Source organism: Balaenoptera musculus, chromosome 12, assembly GCF_009873245.2.
Source record: "Balaenoptera musculus isolate JJ_BM4_2016_0621 chromosome 12, mBalMus1.pri.v3, whole genome shotgun sequence".
NCBI classification, from domain to species: Eukaryota; Metazoa; Chordata; class Mammalia; order Artiodactyla; family Balaenopteridae; genus Balaenoptera; species Balaenoptera musculus.
Genome location: NC_045796.1, coordinates 6,071,089 through 6,092,810, shown reverse-complemented (window position 1 = coordinate 6,092,810; position 21,722 = coordinate 6,071,089). Strand labels below are relative to the sequence as shown.

The following is a 21,722-nucleotide window of genomic DNA, read 5'->3' as shown; positions in this document are numbered from 1 at the left end:
AATGAAGTAACCAATACTAAAGATCAATAAAACTAAAAGCTGGTTCTTTGAGAAGATAAACAAAATTGATCAACCATTAGCCAGACTCATCAAGAGAAAAAGGGAGAAGACTCACATCAATAGAATTAGAAATGAAAAAGGAGAAGTAACAACTGACACTGCAGAAATACAAAGGATCATGAGAGATTACTAAAAGCAACTATATGCCAATAAAATGGACAACCTGGAAGAAACGGACAAATTCTTAGAAAGGTATAACCTTCCAAGACTGAACCAGGAAGAAATGGAAAATATAAACAGACCAATCATAAGCACTGAAATTGAAACTGTGATTAAAAATCTTCCAACAAACAAAAGCCCAGGACCAAGTGGCTACACACGCGAATTCTATCAAACATTTAGAGAAGAGCTAACACCTATCCTTCTCAAACTCTTCCAAAATATAGCAGAGGGAGGAACACTCCCAAACTCATTCTACAAGGCCACCATCACCCTGATATAAAAACCAGACAAAAAAAGAAAACTACAAACCAATATCACTGATGAACATAGATGAAAAAATCCTCAACAAAATACTAGCAAACAGAATCCAACAGCATATTACATGCATCATACACCATGATAAAGTGGGGTTTATCCCAGGAATGCAAGGATTCTTCAATATATGCAAATCAATCAATGTGATAAACCATATTAACAAATTGAAAAAAACCATATGATCATGTCAATAGATGCAGAAAAAACTTTTGACAAAATTCAATACCCATTTAAGATAAAAACCCTCCAGAAAGTAGGCACAGAGGGAACTTACCTCAACATAATAAAGGGCATAATTGACAAACCCACAGCCAACATTGTTCTCAATGGTGAAAAACTGAAACCATTTCCTCTAAAATCAGGAACAAGACACGGATGCCCACTCCCACCACTATTATGCAACACAGTTTTGGAAGCTTTAGCCCCAGCAATCAGAGAGGAAAAAGAAATAAAAGGAATCCAAATCGGAAAAGAAGAAGCAAAGCTGCCACAGTCTGCAGATGACATGATACTATACATAGAGAATCCTAAAGATGCTACCAGAAAACTACTAGAGCTAATCAATGAATTTGGTAAAGTTGAAGGATACAAAATTAATGCACAGAAATCACTTGCATTCCTATACACTAATGATGAAAAATCTGAAAGAGAAATTAAGGAACCACTCTCATTTACCATTTCAACAAAAAGAATAAAATATCTAGGAATAAACCTACCTAAGGATACAAAAGACCTGTATGCAGAAAACTATAAGACACTGATGAAAGAAATTAAAGATGATACAAACAGATGGAGAGATATACCATGTTCTTGGATTGGAAGAATCAACATTGTGAAAATGACTATACTTCCCAAAGCAATCTACAGATTCAATGCAATCCCTATCAAAGTACCAATGGCATTTTTCTGTTTCCATACAAATTTCCCAATTTGTATGGAAACAGAAAAGATTCCGAATAGCCAAAGCAATCTTGAGAAAGAAAAACGGAGCTGGACGAATCAGGCTCCCTGACTTCAGATTATACTACAAAGCTACAGTAATCAAGATAGTATGGTACTGGCACAAAAACAGAAATACAGATCAAGGCGACAGGATAGAAAGCCCAGAGATAAACCCACACACATATGGTCACCTTATCTTTGATAAAGGAGGCAAGAATATACAATGGAGAAAAGACAGCCTCTCAATAACTGGTGCTGGGAAAACTGGACAGCTAGATGTAAAAGAATGAAATTAGAACACTCCCTAACACCATACACAAAAATAAACTCAAAATGGATTAAAGACCTAAATGTAAGGCCAGACACTATCAAACTCGTAGAGGAAAACATAGGCAGAACACTCTATGACATAAATCACAGCAAGATCCTTTTTGACCCATCTCCTAGAGAAACGGAAATAAAAACAAAAATAAACAAATGGGACCTAATGAAACTTAAAAGCTTTTGCATAGCAAAGGAAACCATAAACAGTATGAAAAGACAACCCTCAGAATGGGAGAAAATATTTGCAAATGAAGCAATTGACCAAGGATTAATCTCCAAAATATACAAGCAGCTCATGCTGCTCAATATCAAAAAAACAAACAACCCAATCCAAAAATGGGCAGAAGACCTAAATAGACAGTTCTCCAAAGATGATATACAGATTGCCAACAAACACATGAAAGGATGCTCAACATCACTAATCATTAGAGAAATGAAAATCAAAACTACGATGAGGTATCACCTCACACCAGTCAGAATGGCCATCATCAAAAAATCTACAAACAATAAATGCTAGACAGGGTGTGGATGAAAGGGAACCCTCTTGCACTGCTGGTGGGAATGTAAAGTGATACAGCCACTATGGAGAACAGTAGGGAGGTTCCTTCAAAAACTAAAACTAGAACTACCATATGACCCAGCAATCCCACTACTGGGCATATACCCTGAGTAAACCATAATTCAAAGAGAGTCATGTACCACAATGTTCATTGCAGCTCTATTTACACTAGCCAGGACATGGAAGCAACCTAAGCGTCCATCAACAGATGAATGGATAAAGAAGATGTGGCACATATATACAATGGAATACTACTCAGCCATAGAAGGAAACAAAATTGAGTTATTTGTAGTGAGGTGGATGGACATAGAGTCTGTCATACAGAGTGAAGTAAGTCAGAAAGAGAAGAACAAATACCGTATGCTAACACATATACATGGAATCTTAAAAAAAAAAAAAATGATTCTGAAGAACCTAGGGGCAGGACAGGAATAAAGACACAGACGTAGAGAATGCACTTGAGGAAACGGGGATGGGGAAGGGTAAGCTGGGATGAAGTGAGAGAGTGGCATGGACTTATATATACTACCAAATGTAAAATAGATAGCTAGTGAAAAGCAGCCGCATAGCACAGGGAGATCAGCTTGGTGCTTTGTGACCACCTAGAGGGGTGGGATAGGGAGGGTGGGAGGGAGACGCAAGAGGGAGGAGATATGGGGATATATGTATATGTATAGCTGATTCACTTTGTTATAAAGCAGAAACTAACACACCATTGTAAAGCAATTATACTCCAATAAAGATGTTTAAAAAAAAAAGCTAACTAGTTCTCATTTATGGTAAGAAAGTTCTTATATTAATTTAAAAAAAATCTTTCTTAACTATTAAAGAATTCACACATATTTATCAATCTTAGGTCATTAATGTTAATCATCCTGTTGTCAACATTTGTTGAGGACAAAAAAAAAAAATCATGTCACTCCAGAAACCAGACCTCAAATGGCATTTCCACCCTTCTCTAACTTTACCTGCATTACTTGCATTCTACTGGGCATACTATGATTAAATTGAGTACAGGAGCCAGAAGAAATGTTTAATAAATTTATATACGAATAATTGTGACAACCATAACTGGACTCAACAGAGAAGTTCTTTAGATGTTAAACCCCAAATACAAGTAATTCTAGAGCTTCCCTCACCGCTCCCCCCCCAAAAAAAAGAGTTATAAAACGTGCTGCAGTACTGCACAGTACCCAGTTGCCAGGGTATAAAGGCGAGGATACAGACCCCGTGTGAAACTCTAGCAACATAAACTATGAATAAGATAATTTGATGACTTTCTTGAAATCAAGCTGATGGAGAAAAAAATTCAATACATTTGATAAGAAAATGTGCATGTAGTAAGAAACATACGAACACACACACACATACATACACACACAGAGGCAATAAAAAAAGAAGAAAACTCCAGAGAGGACCATAATAAAGGAAGAAATTCCCTTACCTACCACTGACTGGGCATGTCACCAGTTCCTCAATGAACAACAGTGGGAAGCAAATATCAGACCTCCACTATATATCACTTTCTGTTTATATCATATAACTATGTCCAAACTGCACAGTAAAACACACACAATTCCCATCCCACACTATGAATTCAGCCATCTTCATTTAAAAACATCTTTAGATAGTGTCACACATATATCCAGACTTAGCGGATGCCAACCGACTTGTGCAGTCCACATCTGCTTGTGATCAGCATCCCGGATAAGCAGCGACTCAGGCAATGCTGCCCCAGTTGTGCTTAAATCTGTACCTCTCACTCCCTGAGGAGCCACCAGGGAGCTGGAAAGGACTTCAAGCCATAATTCACAGGTAGAGAGAAGACCTAGAGCATAAATTATTATTCTTAAGTCTTTATTTCTCCAGATAAGTAAGCCTAAATCCTGCCCTATCCTCAAGCCAGTCCAAGCTTCCTCAATCCCCAGAACTCTGGCTCAAGGCAAAAAATGTAATCAGGACCAGATTCCCCTCAAAACAAAATGCATTTGCTGGGCCTACGAGTAGTTTTACTGCAGACAACTCCCTGTCAAGAGAATGTCTATGGGAGGAGCCATGGTGGTCCTGGTCTGTTTAGTCACACAATTCCAGTCATGACCCTCAGGAACACTTGTATAACCAAGCAAGCCCTGTGGAAACCCCAGAGGCAAGCAAGGAAAGAGCTCACCTCTTTAATTAGTCAGAAAGCAGCTGCTTCTGTGAGCTAAGGAATGAAACATTAAAAGTCCAGCTTCTGACAAAAGCAAAGAGTGTGGGGAAGAAGAAAATGAGGGAAGGAAAAAGGGAGAGTACAGGTAGATGCTAAAACCAAAGGTTCACCTCAGAAACACACACATTACAAACCTCAGTCCCATTTCTCCGTGTTAATACTGAGTGAATTTCAGGTGTCTAATTCCTGTCTTTCCATGTTCTGGAAAATGGATCTACTCTGAGTAAGCTTAAAAATGACGATGTAACTGCAAAGGGCTTCATCTCAGGTAATATTATTTATTCACTGAAAGTTCAAAAAAAATTTAATAGTAGGAATAACTGGTGCATTCATCAATTACATGGATAAATAATGAACATGTTTTAATTGGAACACCAATATTAGTTCCCTAATCACCACTTTTTTCCCCTAATTTGATAGGGGTGGGGGTTTAAGGGATGGGGAAGGTTGCTATGTGCTGTACACAGAGATTCTTCTCTCTTCTGATGTTAAAGGCTCTAAAATTATCCTTTATGGGGAACCCTATTCAAGTCTTACAGTAAGATCCAACTGGAGAAATCATCAAGAACCCATCAACATTCTTAAAAATACAAATGTCCTAAGATGGTCTCAATACATCACCAAGCATATAAGTAAATAAGCCAGGAAGGTGAGCTGCAACATAAATCTCTTTCTTTAATATTAAAAAATTTAAGAAAGAAACCATTCAGATTACTACAAAGAAGCATTTAAAATGAGCTCATTAAATGCAAATTAAAACAGAAACACTATATAAGCACTGGGCCACAATTAAAGGCTGAAGAAACAGCAGGTAAGAAATAATTTCCATTGATCAAAAAACTAAAAGCTAACAGAATAAAGTATTCTGCATTGAACCTGCTTTCATGAATATGAAACATTACAAAGTAAGAACTTTTTTTTCTGAATTTTTCATAGAAGCTTTGGAGGTAGAAATGGATTTGCATATCTTAATACAAAGTACTTTCATTGTATCATTTTCAAGCAAAGAAGGCATGAGGTTTCAAAAAAATGTAGACTTCAAAAAAATCCTTACAAATAGTTCCAAAGTTGAAAAGGGCATAGAGGCATCATTCTAGAGCCTTTGGACCCAAAGAAGAACTGTACATAATTACATGAAATCTATGCAAAAACTTAGAACTTCTTTTGTGACACAACTGTACCTCATCATAAACAGCTTTCAGAGCCTACCTTGGGTACTTAGATGCAGGGTCACTTCTCATCTAAAATTACTGAAATGGCAGAGCAAGTAGCAGTAGACAGTATATTTAACTAAAATATAAATTCCGAGACTTTAAAATTCACTGCATACAAGCTTTAAAACAAATATGCAGATTTGTGGGCAAAAAGTACAGTTAGACTGTACATTCATGACGGCGGGGTGTTTTTTTCTGTTTTTTGTTTTTTTTAACTCATGTATCCCTGGCACCTGGAACAGTACTGGGAACACAGTAGATACTCAATTATTGAATCTGCTTTCTTGAAAATAAAGCATTATAAAATGAGAAGTGAAGGCTTTTTCTTCATAAGATTCATTTAAAAAAATTAAAATATACTGTTTTTCATCTATCAGAAAGACAAAAATAAAAATATTTTATGGTACACAGGGGGAACGTGGACACTCTTATAAACACTGTTGGAGGGGGGCAGGGCCATTAAGGACAGTTGTACACCTTGTGCACTGTTCGAAGGCAATAAGTCTTTGGAGAGAGAGGGGAAACCCAGTAGGTGCTTTGCTGTTGAATGCTGGGTCAGTTCTGGGGAGGATGTCTTTTTGTAATTTTTCAGCTCAGAGGAGTAGGACAGCTCTTTGCTACCTTGTTATGGCAGATAGAAATGTAAAACAGGGTGATTTATTTTAAACAATTTGGAAATACCTAGCAAAATTCAAAGTCTACAAACCCTTTAGCTAGAAAATCCACTTAGAAACTGTAATAATATTTTTACTTTACATATAGGCTTACATATGCAAATAAAATGATATGGACACAAACCTTCCTGATGATAGCAACTGTCTGTAAACCTACTGTATGCTCATTTATTGGAGAGTACCTGCATAAGTTATGTATATCCACTAAATACTAGACAGGAATTACTGTAGGGTGGATCTGTACATGAAGATTTGTAAGTCTTCTAAGAGATGTTAAGTTAAACAAGATACAGAAGAGATTATGTTCTAATTATTTTTTAAATCACTCAAAAATCATTTTTAAGACATTGAGTTTGAATTTCAAAATTGGCAACATGGTTACATATATATCCACGCACTTTAACATCTGATACTACTTAAATACCTAAATCCAGTTCTATACAACATACATATAGAATATACCACAAATATTACTATTAAAATTCAATTTTAAACACACAAAAATGGTAATTTTAAAAAAGGGTGGGGGGCTTCCCTGGTGGCGCAGTGGTTGAGAATCTGCCTGCCAATGCAGGAGACACGGGTTCGAGCCCTGGTCTGGGAAGATCCCACATGCCGCGGAGCAACTAGGCCCGTGAGCCACAACTACTGAGCCTGCGCGTCTGGAGCCTGTGCTCTGCAACAAGAGAGGCCGCGATAGTGAGAGGCCCGCGCACCGCGATGAAGAGTGGCCCACTCTTGCCACAACTAGAGGAAGCCCTCGCAGAGAAACGAAGACCCAACACAGCCAATAAATAAATAAATAAATAAATAAAAATTTAAAAAAAAAAAAAAGGGTGAAATATAATTTTAAGAGAGGTACCAAAAATTACATTTTTCTAAGTTGAGTTCTCTTAAGTTTTTTTTATTATGCTTTATATTATCTTAAAGTGCTCTCCATATTTCTCAAAACGTCATAATTTTTCACCCACTTAAATTATATTTCTATAGCTGAGTCAGGGCATTTAACATACTAATCATAATCTAACTGGAAAATGTAAGTACTTTTGAAACAGTCTCTGTGCCAAGAAAGAATCCTGAATTTTGAGAAAGCAAAGAAAAGTAATTTTATTGGTAATGAGGCAACAGTCAATCTCCCTTACTCCTGTTCTACCAAGAACTGCAATTTTTGTTTTTCCTTAAAAGTGAGCTGAGATTTAAATAAAGTAGAAGAGTACTATTAGCATTAAAAAATGTGTAGCAAATTAAAGACAGCATAGGCACAAAAGAGGCGAGTTCTGAGCAGCACACATGTCTTTAACAAAAATAAAATAATCCCCAGATATATATTAATGTATATTTTAATCTCCAGTATATCACTGGATATAGACTATAAATAAGGCCTTTCCTGGCTCCAAAGTTTAGTCAGAAACGGGAAACATCACTCCAAGACTTTCCTTCAATTGCTCCCACTTTCACTTACCTTTGGCATTATTCAACTGAACCAACTCCAAAATTGGCAATTAAGATTTTTATTAAAATGTACCCATTGACCGAATTAGGCAATGCAAGTAGTTGACTAGCTGTGTAATTTATTGTACATTGTCCACATGGTTTTAACAAGTAAGGTACTTTTCTTGGGAGGGAGCATGGATTTATTTATGTTGTAATACACTTATTTGCACTGTGTCAAACAATAGCCGGAGGATGAGAAAGAACACTTTTAAAAATCCACCTTACATTCTCCACGTCACTACCAGTTATTAATAAATGTCTACTCATCAAATCTAAAGATAATACGCTTCCTTCCTGTGTCCCTAAATCCCAAACAAACTAAACTGCCTAAACATAGTTCATTCTAACAAAGTTATCTATATAATCGTCTATTAGATAACAATTTAGAATTAAGTGATGATTTTCAGATTTTAAATTCTTGCCTGTATATAGCTTCACCAACAATCATACCATGCTAGAAAGGTAAGAAAAACTGAACAACATCCTTAGGTTTTATCATTGTTGCAAACACAGTGTCAGTTAGCTGGCATGATTCTCCTAGTGACGGATAGAACGTTTTACACTTTAACATTCGTTTAATAAATAAAAGATGTAAGAAGTTTATCAGTGCATACAAACTTACATATTTTTAAAAATCACCTTCTATCTTCTTGGATAGACGACATATAACTTCAGATGTACTTGCGTTTCGTAAGTGGTGCCCATTCAAGAATAATCCCCAAATAAACTCACCAAACCAATACATAATCTACAGGAAATCTGTCATAATAAACTCCCCAAACAGCAATGTTTTGTAATCACACTGTGCGTTTCCATTAATTTTCAGAGATAACCCTTAAAATAACTTTTGGCTTAATCCTGGAAGACAGGAACTTTTCTAATCTTATATATTACAGTGTTTATAAGCAACTCTAACAGCCACTTCCAAAGCTTTATTCACATAAATGCACCTAGGGCCTTCTGTGTATAAAATGTTTTTGTGTTTGTTTTTCTGTTTTGTTTTTTGCATAATGAATCGTTAGTTCACTAGGCGAAAGTCTTCATCCTTGCTATCACTGACTCAATTATTCTTTCATCTCAGACCTCTAGGGATTTAGAAGACAAAACCCAAGGGAGCAAGAAGTTTAAATCCATCTGCAGGAATTTGTTTTGACCTCAACCATCGTCCCTAGGCACCGTCCATTAGAGCTTCGCGCTTCGCGAGCGTTTCCCCTAAAGAGTTCTCCGGAGAGTGGGTCCCAACCTGTCCTAAGCGGGAAGACAGCCTCCCAAGCGCCCTGAGGGACGGAAACCGGGGCGGAAGGCGGGGCCTTCCCACGGCCCTCGAGGTCCGGCGGGCGGTGCGCTCGCTGACGGACCGCGGGACGCAGCCTTCGCCTTGGGCAGCGCCGAGGCGCACGCCAAGGTCCCTCGCGAAGTTGTCTCCAGGGGGAAGCCCATCAAACGAGGGCCGGGTGGGGGCTTAGGACACACACACACTTGTTCTCCAGGGCCACGGCGGGCACCGGGGAGCCGGCGGCGCGGGCTGAGGACGGCGCGGACACTGACACCCTGCCACGGGCAGCGGACACGGGCGGCACCCCGGCGTCCCTGTCAGCCGAGGCCCGGCGCGGCACAACAGCTGGGCGCGGGGCGGCGCAGAGAGGCTGTACCTGTCAGGTACCCACGTACCTATCATGGCCACTGGGCAGTCGGAGGCTGCCGGGCGAGCAGCGGCCTACATGCACGCCGGCGCCCGCCTGCGCCTCACACGAGCGGCACTCCCGGGTTAAATCGTCCAGGAAGCCTTTCCCCCGCGCCCTCCGGTGGGGGCGCGCATGCGCAAAGGGGGCTTAGCCCGAGGCCTTCTGGGAGTCGTAGTTTTAATGCGTAGTCTCTCCTCAGGTCGGTCGCCGCCGCCCGCGGCCCGGCGCCCGCCGCCCTTTCGGCCTGAGGCCTAGGAAACGTCCGTAACCGGGAGGCAGGGTCGTTCGGCCGCAGTGTTGACGTGTCACTTAGCAACCCGGAGGGTTACCTTTGGAAGCTTGTTGCGGCTCTAGCCTCGGTCCTGCCCTCTTCCCGCCCTTCCTCTCCCCTCAACTCCCTTCACCTGGGAGCTGCCAAACATCTGGATCAACTTGAGCGCTACGAGGGCGTGAAATTCTACCAGTAACGCGCCTTTTCACATTTTTTCCCGACCTCCTTCTCCCATCCGTAAAACTCATTGATTCTTTTACTACACGTTTTATGAGAACAAGACATTTTCTAGGAAGATGGTGGCAGAAAAAGAGACCCTGAGCTTAAACAAATGCCCAGACAAGCTGCCGAAGAGGACCAAGCTGCCGCTCCCGGTGCACCAGCCTCACTCCCTGGTTTCTGAGGGCTTCACAGTCAAAGCCATGATGAAAAACTCAGTCGTAAGTGATCTTCCTGAATTGAATGCACTCGCTCCGAATCAGGGGACACCAGGTTGTAGAGGATGGCTAGCCCTAGGATGGATTCTGAGCCCATATCTAGGGTGGTCTTTGCCAAAAACGGCAATTGCTCGGCCAGTAACAGACGGTGCCCAACAGAGTGTGGAGGTCCAGGCTAGGCTGCTAGCAGGGATCTCGGGCAGCTGATGCACTGTGCCCGTTTCTAAGCACCTTCCTAATAACTCACGGTTTCTAGACCACGTAAATTTACTTTTAAGCTATTTACACAAAGAAGAAAGATCCCCTTTACTTACTGATTCCTAAACTATCTCACTCAGCAAAAGGCCTTATAGAAGGAGAGTTCTTAGAAATCATAAACTCTCTTGCAAAATTTAACATGTGCTGATGATGTACAGCTGGGAACGTAAACTCATTAATTAACAGTAAGAAATTTCATCAATCAACCTAGAAATTTTTAGAATATCCTAGCATTTCTTCTAACAACACTCTCACAAAATGGCATGTTAGAGTACTAAAAGGCAACTTAATAAGAAGTCTATTTCCAGATAGATCTTTTAAACTATTAATTTTAAACAATCCAAGCTTCTGTTCAAGTATCTCTGCCTATTAATACAATTCATATTTCATTTCTACTGTTTTGTGGTAGTAAAAATCAATTATTCTCAATACGATTAGGAGGAAAAGTTTTAAACTGCACACAAATGGTTTGGGTACGTGCATGATAGTTTAAAAAAAAAAAAACTTTTAATTTGGTATGCTACACCAGGTTTTACTACTGAGTAAGCACCTGTCTGGGAATGAGATATTCAATAATAAATGCAGCTTTCAAATTTGTGTAATTTACACTCTGGGAGGATCTGACTTATTGTAGAGCAACTCATTATGTTAAATGAAGAGCATTGCTTTCCAGTGTCATTATTTGTTTTACATAAATGTTGCAAACCTAATACCTTATTCCTTAAAATACATGAATGAAACAGATCACCTTTAGACCCTGAGGCCAGATTCCCATGTTGCTACACAAAATGAAATTCTGGTTGTCAGAATGTGCGTCAGTTGAATCGCAATAGTTAAAATTCTTAGAAATAGACTAAAACTTTCTGCTTGTTGTAACTGCAGTCCTTTTGCATGTATTTCATGTGAATAGGTGGTCATGGGAGTCAATATGACTAATTTATCAGCAACACAGAATACCATAACATTAAAACTAATTATTTCTTTTTTTCTTCTAAACAGTATATATGATTATAATTTTAGTGATATTTTTCAATGTTATATTTCTTCAAAGACATGTGAAAAATTGGTCAGATTCTTTTTTTTTCTAAACCTATATTTATAATCACGTTTTCTTTTTAAAAAACATAGCTTTTCACCTAAAGTCATAATTCTGGAAAATCAAGTATTTCAGTATTGAAAAATGTAACAAATATGCTTATAAGACTCAAACAAAAAAATTGATTATGAAGCAGGCTTCATTATAAACAACTTATTTGAGATAAATTATCTTTTTGTTTCCATATACTTAAGGAAAATCCCTTAGTGTAATATTTATGTCTCCTTTGGGATCCTCAAAAGAGGATGAGTCATTCCTTCACTTCATTTAGTGGAAATCATAATTGTTAGATGCAAACGTTATTCATCCATCCATTCATTCATTCAGTCAACAATAGTTTTTTTGTTTGATTGTTTTTTGTTTGTTTTTTTAAATCTGAGAACTTGCTCAGCATACTTCTGGGGATTTGGGATCAGCAAAACAAAGTCTCAGTCCTTAAAACTCCAAGGAAAACCACCACTAACAACAATGGTCAAGTCTTGATAAAAGAGAGAGACTGTTTATACAAACTAACTTCAGTGGTACAGGAAATAAAACCCTTCCTTTTCATATCCAATATTAACATTTCAACATGTCTGCCCTCGACAGTATAGACTTTTCAGCATTACATAGTCAAAACACCCCTCTTTCTTAAGGTTTATTTCTTTTTTTTTAATTAATAGACTTTCCTTTTTTTTTTTTTAAAGTATTTGTTTATTTATTTATTTTTGGCTGTGTTGGGTCTTCGTTTCTGTGCAGGGCTTTCTCTAGTTGCGGCAAGTGGGGGCCACTCTTCATCGCGGTGCGCGGGCCTCTCACTGTTGCGGCCTCTCTTGTTGCAGAGCACAGGCTCCAGACGCGCAGGCTCAGTAGTCGTGGCTCACGGGCCTAGCTGCTCCGCGGCACGTGGGATCTTCCCAGACCAGGGCTCGAACCCGTGTCCCCTGCGTTGGCAGGCAGATTCTCAACCACTGCGCCACCAGGGAAGTCCTTAAGGTTTATTTCTATTCAGGAAATAACATGGCAATCTCCAGCTTTTCTTTTCTTTTTTCTTTTTTAACATCTTTATTGAGGTATAATTGCTTTACAATGGTGTGTTAGTTTCTGCTTTATAACAAAGTGAATCAGCTATACATATTCATGTATCCCCATATCTCCTCCCTCTTGCATCTCCTTCCCATCCTCCATATCCCACCCCTCTAGGTGGTCACAAAGCACCAAGCTGATCTCCCTGTGCTATGCGGCTGCTTCTCACTAGCTATCTATTTTACATGTGGTAGTGTATATATGTCCATGCCACTATCTCACTTCGTTCCAGTTTACCCTTCCCCCTCCCCGTGTCCTCAAGTCCATTCTCTACATCTGTGTCTTTATTCCTGTCCCAGCCCTAGGTTCTTCAGAACCATTTTTTGTTTTTTGGTTTTTTGTAGATTCCATATATATGTGTTACCATACGGTATTTGTTTTTCTCTTTCTGACTTCACTCTGTATGACAGTCTCTAGGTCCATCCACCTCACTACAAATAACTCAATTTCGTTTCTTTTTATGGCTGAGTAATATTCCATTGTATATATGTGCCACATCTTCCTTATCCATTCATCTGTCGATGGACACTTAGGGTGATTCCATGCCCTGGCTATTGTAAATAGAGCTGCAATGAACATTGTGGTACATGACTCTTTCTGAATTATGGTTTTCTCAGGGTATTTGCCCAGTAGTGGGATTGTCCAGCTTTTCTTAATTGCAACTCCTTGTTCCAAAAGCCAAACCTCAAACCACTTTTCTAGTGTTAGGGCTTGCCATCAGTTCCTCTTTCCAACACTCGCTAATTAAATAAGTCACCATTCCAGTGTACTTCCCCAAAAGACTTGTAGAACTATATCCTAAGGAGGTATATGGAGACTCCCAATGTTTCACTGAGGGTGCTTTAGTAATATAAGTATACAAGCTTGATCATAGACAGATATGATGAGGTGGGCTGTGCAAGCTGAAATCCTTAAACAGTCATAATCTATGTATGTGAATGCAAAATTATTTACAAAATAATGATAAATGTAAGTAGCTAGTTTTTGTTTTTAATCCCGATGTCAAGTGTTCTTCAACTGTAAGTAGTTCCTTTACTTTACCTCTGTGAAATTGTTGTTGCATTCTGTATAGAAACAAGCAATGACAAAAGTCCTGCAATCAGAGAATAATAATCAAATTCATATTATTATAACATTTGACTCAAAAGAATGATAGGAGATGCAGAATTTGAAGATTTCCTAGTTTATTTTCCCTTTAAAGGCTTTGTTTGTGGTCTGATAGAACCTATAACCAGAAACCAGTAACCCAGTGTTGTACTGGCTTCTTCTCAACAGATGGTAGTTGCTTTCTGTGCTAACCTACCTTGTAAAGCAAGTTAGGATATGGGCCCGAGGTTATGATGAATGAGACGCTGAATTCAACTGAAGCTTTATACTACATCTTTCCTTTTCAGTAGACTATAGATGTTTTATGCTCAAAGTTTATGGGAATGGGAGAAATAATTCTTAATATTACTTTACTTATATAGAAACTTTTATACTTACTAATTCATTCAACACATAGGAGCAATGGTCAGTATTTATAAATGATATATTAAGATATTGATTTGGCTGCTGTAACAGTGACCAAATAACAATAGTTTAAGTAAGATGGAAGTTCTCTCAGAGTATAAGTTTGTAGGCAATTCATGGAGACTGGGCACTACTTCCCCATGAGATAGGTCCAGGGACTTAGGAGCCTTGTATATTCTTGTTTTGCATCCTGCAGGATGATGCCCTGAGTCCAGGTGAGCTCACCATCACCAGGGTCAAATCCCTACTCTCACAATGGAGGAAATAAGAAACAGAGTGCTTCCTTTTATGAGCATGACCCAGACACAGCACCCCACTTTCATTCACATCCCACTGGCCAGAGTTTAGTCATAGGCCTATATTTTCCCTTTTTGCAAAAGCCTATGAAAGACTGACCCTTGCAGCAACTCTAGGCCCCCATACCTGTTTCTTCAGGAAAAGGGCTAAGAGTTATATAGTTCCAAAAGGGCATAATCTCCAACACCTACTTCATGCAAGAGGAGAGAAAAATGAGTAAGGAGCAACCTGCAAGAAGAGGTAGGAAGAAATGGAGAGCAAGCAGCATGTTCCAGAAGCTGCACTCATCACTTTTGCTCAAATCCATTGCCTAGGCTTATGGCGACAACCACTTACAGGAGAGGCTGGGAAATGTAGTCTCTGACAGGTAGCTCTGTGTCCAGCTAAAACTTGAGGCATTTCATTACTGTAACAAAAGGAAGAACAGAAATTTGGGGTTTATTCGAAGTGTCCACCGTGAGAGTTAAATATTGCTAGAAAAGAAAAGAAGAGGGACAAGTAAAATAATTACAGTACAAATAAATGCACATCTATGGTAAGGCTTACAAATACCCACTTAGGACAGTGGAAGTGCGAATGACGAAGGGACCAAGTGACAATAACCTCATTGAGACCCTCATTACCTTTTGTCTAGGTTTTTGCAGTATCATCTAAACTGGTCTCTAGACTCCACTCACCAATCAGTTGATTGCCTCAATCAACTATCAGTACTATTGCACTTATCCTTCCAGTACAAAGTCCTCTTATTATTGCTGAAAGCTTTTGGAGATCGTTGGTCCTTATAGCAAGAAATCATGGTACCTCCACAAGACCAGCAAGGCCTTCTGTGATCTAACCCTATTCTATGGATTTAATTTCATCTCCCACTATTCTCATTTGCTTCCACCAAATTAAACTGTAACTCTTCATTGCTTTGAATTTGCTTGTGTTGTTCCCTTTGCTTCAATGCCCTTCTCCCTACATATGTGCAAACACAAATCCCTTCAGTCATTAGGTAACAAATGATCACTGACTGTGCCATACACTCTTTTAGGTGCTGGAAATCTAGCAGTAAGGAAGAGGCTAAATGCATGCCATCAAGGAGCTTATATTTTTGCAGCCAGCTGAAAGGCCAACTGCTCCAAGATGACTCCCCTAATTCTCTTTCTCAACCAAGATGGAAACTTATTTTTGTTCATTGTTTTCTACCACATATTAGAGTTATGTCTACCCATGTTTTACCTCCTCGAGTAAATTCCCTGTGAGGGCAGAATCTGTGTCCAAGTCATTTTTTTCATCCTAACAGCACCTAACAACGTACTCAATAAATATTTGATGAATGAACGAAAGCAATTCTACACTTTTCTGTTATCTCATCTTTTTTCCTCCTGTTGTTATAACTGTTATCTGTCTTTAGTTAGTTTGTTTTTTTTTAAACCACCCTCCTCCAATTGAGGAGCCCAGAAGTTCCCTTTAAAACTCAGCCAGATGATGACATTGCTCACTTCAGATCCTCAGGTGGCTCATCTTAGCGTAAAGCTGAAGTTTTTAAGCTCCTATAAGGCACTATGTAATCTAGCTGCCATTTCTTCTTTATATGTATAACTTAGTACTTCCTCCCTCCCTCGTTCTGTTCCATCCACAATAGTTTCCTTGCAGTTTCTTGAATATACCAGTTACACAGCTGCCTCAGTACCTCTGCCCTTCCTGTTCCCTCTGCCTGAAATATATTTCCCCCTACATATCACCATCTCTTGATCCTTCAAATATTTGTTCAAAAAACTAACTTTTTAGTGAGGCCTCTCCGACTATTTAAAATGTCAACCTCTTAATAACCCCCTCCATCCCTGTTTCAACACACTCATCTTCTTTCCCTTTGTTGTATTTTTCCATAGACACTGATCACTCTCTAATATTAATCTAGTTTATCTTATGTCTTCTTCCACTGCAGAGTAAGCTCCTTGAGGGCAGGGAATTATTACTGTTTCACTCACTGCTGCATCTCCAGCTCTAGAAAAGTTCCTGGCACACAGTAGGAGCTATTTTTTTTTGTCAAATGAATTAATGAATGACCATGTTTTATACTATAATTAGCAATCATCTTCAAATCAGCAACTTCAAGGAAATGCTAATGGTGTTAAATAAGTATAAAATATAGGAATGAGAATAATTTACAAATGTTTTATGCCATTTTTAATTAGCTTCTTATTAAAGTTATACATGCCCATTGTAAAATGTTTAAGTGGCTTGGCTTAGTAAAGCTCTCTCCTATTTAATATTACGGGGAAAATTTTAACCTTTTTTTCACTAGTCCTCTTATAATTTCAATGTTTTATTTTAAAGCTTTACTTCATCTTAATTCATTTTGGTTTAAGAAGTGAGGTATAAATTTTATTATATTTTTTCCAAATTGGTCAGAAGTTGTTACATTACCTTTCACATATAGTTAAACTGGATTATAAAAAAAATCTGCCTATTTAATTTGAATGCTCTGTCAGTGCTATATGTATATTAATGATAGTGGCTTTGTGTATGCTTTAATATGTGATAGGGCTCATCATCTCTATTCCATTTCTCTTTCTAAGCAATCCTATGAGGAGTCAGGGCAGACTTTTTTTTTTTCCATTTAGCATATAAATCTCAGACAATTTAATTTTTTGTTGTTGTGGGTCACCTATTAAATGGCAGAGCAAAGAATGTATGCTATATTACTAGATTTTTCTAACTGAGAACAATCCTCTCGATCACTTTTTTTAGACTTTGGTAGATGCATAACATGCAAGTGGAAAATGTACACATATCACTTGATAAATATTAAACCAAACACACTGGTGTAGCCAGACCCAGATCAAGAAACCTTACCAACACCACAGAACCCCTTCAGGACCTTTCTAGTCACTGCCCAGATACATCCCAAGCTGACCTTATCCCAACTTCTGTCAACAGATTTCTGCTTATATTCGTGGAATCATAGAGTATGTAGTTGTTTTATGTCTGACTTCTGGGATCACCATTGTGAAATTCACCCACATTACTGCATATGATCACAGATCCTTTCTTTCTACTATTGTCACGTGGGAATATAACATAATTTATTGATCCATTCCTGTGTTGATGAGTATTTATGTGACTTCTAGGTTAAGACTTACAAATAGTGCTACTAGGAAAATTCTAGTATTTTTTTTTTAACTGAGGTATAGTTGATGTACAATATTATATAAGTTTCAGATGTACAACATAGTGATTCACAATTTTTAAAGATTATACTTCATTTATAGTTATCGTAAAATATTGGCTAAATACCCTGTGCCAGTGTCCATTCCCTGTGCCAAGGACTATGTCCTTGTAGTTTATTTATTTTATACATAGTAGCTTGTGCCTCTTAATCCCCTACGCCTACTTTGCTCATTCTCCCCTTCCCTCTCCCCACTGGTAGCAACTAATTTGTTCTCTATATCTGTGAGTCAGTTTCTTTTTTGTTATATTCACTAGTTTGTTTTGTTTCTTAGATTCCATGTATAACAGACAATATTCCATGTGATAACAGGCAGTATTTGTCTTTCTCTGTCTGAATTATTTCACTAAGCATAATACCCTCCTGGTCCATCCATGTTGTTGCAAGTGGCAAAACTTCATTCTTTTTTATGGCTGAGTAGTAGTCTATTGTATATATGTACCACATCTTTTTTATCCATCCATCTGTTGATGGACACTTAGTTTGCTTCCATATCTCGGCAATTGTAAATAATGCTGCTATGAACATTGGGATACATGTATCTTTTTGGATTAGTGTTTTCATTTTCTTCCAGTATATACCCAGGGTGTAATTGCTGGATCATATGGTAGTTCTATTTTCAGTTTTTTGATGAACCTCTGTACCGTTTTCCACAGTGGCTGCACCAATTTACATTCTCACCAACAGCATACAAGGGTTCCTTTTCTCCGCATCCTCGCCAGCATTTGTTATTTACGGTCTTTCTGATGATAACCATTCTGACAGGTGTGAGGTGATATCTCATTGTTTTGATTTGCATTTCTCTGATGATTAACAATGTTGAGCATCTTTTCATGTGCCTTTGGCCATTTGTATGTATGTCTTCTTCAGAAAAATGTCTATTCAGTTCTTTTGCCCATTTTTTGAATTGGGTAAATTTGCTAAAAAAAAAAAAAAAGCTAAATCTATGTCAAACAGCATACTGCCTGTATTTTCTTCTAGGAGTTTTATGGTTTCTGGTCTTACATTTAGGTCTTTAAACCATCTAAAATTTATTTTTGTATGTGGTGCAAGAAAATGTTCTAATTTTATTTTTTTACATGTAACTGTCCAGTTTTCCCAGCACCACTTATTGAAGAGACTGTCTTTTCTCCACTGTGTATCTTGCCTTCTTTGTGATAGATTAAACTACCATAAGTGCATGGGTTTACTTCTGGGCTCTCTATTCTTTTCCATGTATCTGTGTGTCTGTTTTTGTTTGTTTGTTTTTGCCAGTATCATACTGTTTTGATTACTGTAGCTTTGTAGTATAGTCTGAAGTCAGAGAGCATAATACCTCCAGCTCTGTTCTTCTTTCTAGTACCTATTTTTGGAGAACATGTGTAAGAATGTCCAGGTTGCTGGGTCCTAGGGTTTGCATATGTTTGCTTTAGTAACTATATAAAAACCATTTTCAGAATTGATTTTTCAAATTTAAACTCCTGCCAGCTCTGAATAAGAGTTCCATTTGCTCTATAATATCATCGATAACTACTTTTTTCTTTATTTTGCATTTTAGGTATTCTAGTGGGTGAATAATGTTATCTCATTGTGGATTTAATATTCATTTTTATTCTGACTAATTGAGTTTAAGACTTTTTAATTTATTTATTGGCCATTTGGTTGTCTTTTGTGAAGTGCCTTTCTAGACTTTTGCCTCCTTTTCTCTTGGCTTGATTGGGTGTATTTATTTGTAATGATTCTTATTCTTCATATTTTATTCTAAATGATATAAAGCAATTGTCAAATACATGTATTGCAAGTATAGTTTCCCTGTCAGTGAGTTTCCTTTTCATTCTCTTAATGGTGACTTTCATCCTCCTCTTTTTAAAATATACATTCGTGAGAAAAAAAAATGATCATAAACATTATCTTATGTATTTATTTATAATGTTTTCCTCAACCAATTTCAATAGTTTCACAATAAGACACGTATACATTGAGACAAAAGACTTTGAGAATAGATTAGAATGATCAGAAATAAAATAGAACAAACAACAGTGAAACAATGAAATAAAATGTAATTAAAGTAGGAAGCTTGAGCTTAAGAAAAGGAGAATCAATTTTTTTCATTCATAAGTGTCAGTATGTTTATTGATTGATGTTCAAATTTCATTCTGAGCTTCTTGGCATCAGAAGGGGCCAAAAGGGGAACATTATACATTTCTCATTATCATAAAAGAAGTAGCCTGCCAATCCCTATAGGGAATTCAAGCTTTCTCTACACTGAGTTCTCAGAGAAATTGATCCTGTAGCATTTTAAATACATGCAACACACCATATCTATATTTTTATTTCTTATTTGAAGTACACTGGCCAATTTCATCCACAAAAGACTTCAGTAAGGGCCAGGTAGGTGATGTTAAAATCTATCTTGAGGAACTGGATTTTCCATGAGATTAAATCCACATGGTATATGTATGTAGGCTTTGGATGGTCCAATTTGATCCAAGAACAGAATTCACAGTGCCTACAGGAGAGTGTAGACTTTGTTTTAGCTGTGGTTGTTCTCAGTTCATTTTATGACAGTAGCGAGATGGCTACTGTTTTTATAAGGTGTCAGAGAGGAAGTGTGTGATGCTATGAGACCACAGCACCGAATGGCCTGAAAGAGGCTGGAAAGACTTCTCAAAGGGAATCTTGTTTGGTGAAATATAAAAGATGAGGGGAACTGAGGGGAAGAGTTAGGGGCAATAGGAAAAGGCTCAGAGACAAGACAGACCAAGCTTCCTGCTCACTCAGTTTTCATTCTTTATTTTATGCTTTCTTTGCCCAAAAGAATTATGTCATAAATTCTATTCATTATATATATGTTTAAAATTCTTTAAATTGTATATATTTTATAGAATATATAAGTAAAGTATATATGTACTTTAGAGAAATGTATGTACATAATACACATTTATATAGCTTGCATATTTAGCTTGTATTGTGTATAATTATAATACTTTATATGAAATTGTACAGATTCCTTCTAACTTGCTAATATTTTACATGTCATTACAAACTCCTCTTGTACATTTAAAAACACCTCATAAAATTCTGTTCTCTGAATGTGCCATAATTTCTTTAGTAATTCGCTCAGTTTGCTTTCAGTTTTTTGCTATTATACATTATGACAAAGTTAATATTTTTATACAATTTTTTCTGCATTTTAAAATATCTCTTTGAAATATAATTTCTGAAGTAGAATTACTGAATCAGAGTTCTTCAGAATATGAAGACTCTGATGAAGGTTTGATCTATACCACTCCTGCAATGCTTGACTCTGCCTGTTCTACCCTCTCCTTGAGGCCTGAGGCAAAGGCCTGAGGTTTCTAAGCACCCCAGCCCTGCCAGCTATCCATCTTCCCCACCTGCAGCATGTTGAGGGTATCAATATCTCAGCACCTCTGAAACCCATTCATAACACATATTATAAATGGATTTGAAACATCTAAGGCTGTGGTTCACAGATTGCAAATTGTAATCACCTGGGTAGCTAAAAAATACTGATTTCTAGGTCCATCCTCTAAGATTCTGATTTAATTGTTCTAATTGTGTCTGTAGTTGATTTAATTAGTGTTTAATAGAGGTTCAGAACATTTAGGGACATAGTATTATGCTATTCAATTTTTCCAAAGACATTTATTTATTAAGCAGTGTTCTATTCCCTGCTGATTTGTGTTATTCTTTTATTGTATTATAATTATACATAATAATCAGAGATATTTCAGAGGAAATTTTAACCAGTGTAACACAGTTTAAAGTATCATAACTCAGTAATATGTTTAGAAACTGGTGAAGCTAATCTCTCCTGTGAATTCATATCCATAATGTTGATTTTTAATTTTAACATTTTACCAGTTTAGTATTCCAGATGGTCTTTTAATAATATGCAAAACTGAAACATCCCTTTGAAACTGCAAGGATCATA

General features: G+C 37.6%; 2 protein-coding genes across 4 annotated transcripts in view; one reads left to right on the top strand and one right to left on the bottom strand.

The window, feature by feature from the left end:
* PRKN (parkin RBR E3 ubiquitin protein ligase) overlaps nucleotides 1-9,741 on the bottom strand; it is a 1,292,350-nt gene extending 1,282,609 nt beyond the window's left edge. For all 3 annotated transcript variants that reach the window (XM_036871110.1, XM_036871111.1, XM_036871112.1), the window contains exon 1: nucleotides 9,625-9,741. The gene's annotated coding sequence lies outside the window, so the exon portion shown is untranslated. The remainder of the gene's footprint in view (nucleotides 1-9,624) is intronic.
* A 94-nt stretch (nucleotides 9,742-9,835) lies between these two features.
* PACRG (parkin coregulated) overlaps nucleotides 9,836-21,722 on the top strand; it is a 519,387-nt gene continuing 507,500 nt past the window's right edge. The window contains 1 exon segment of the mRNA XM_036871117.1: nucleotides 9,836-10,349. Coding sequence (XP_036727012.1) covers nucleotides 10,206-10,349 — 144 coding nt within the window. The 5' untranslated portion in view covers nucleotides 9,836-10,205.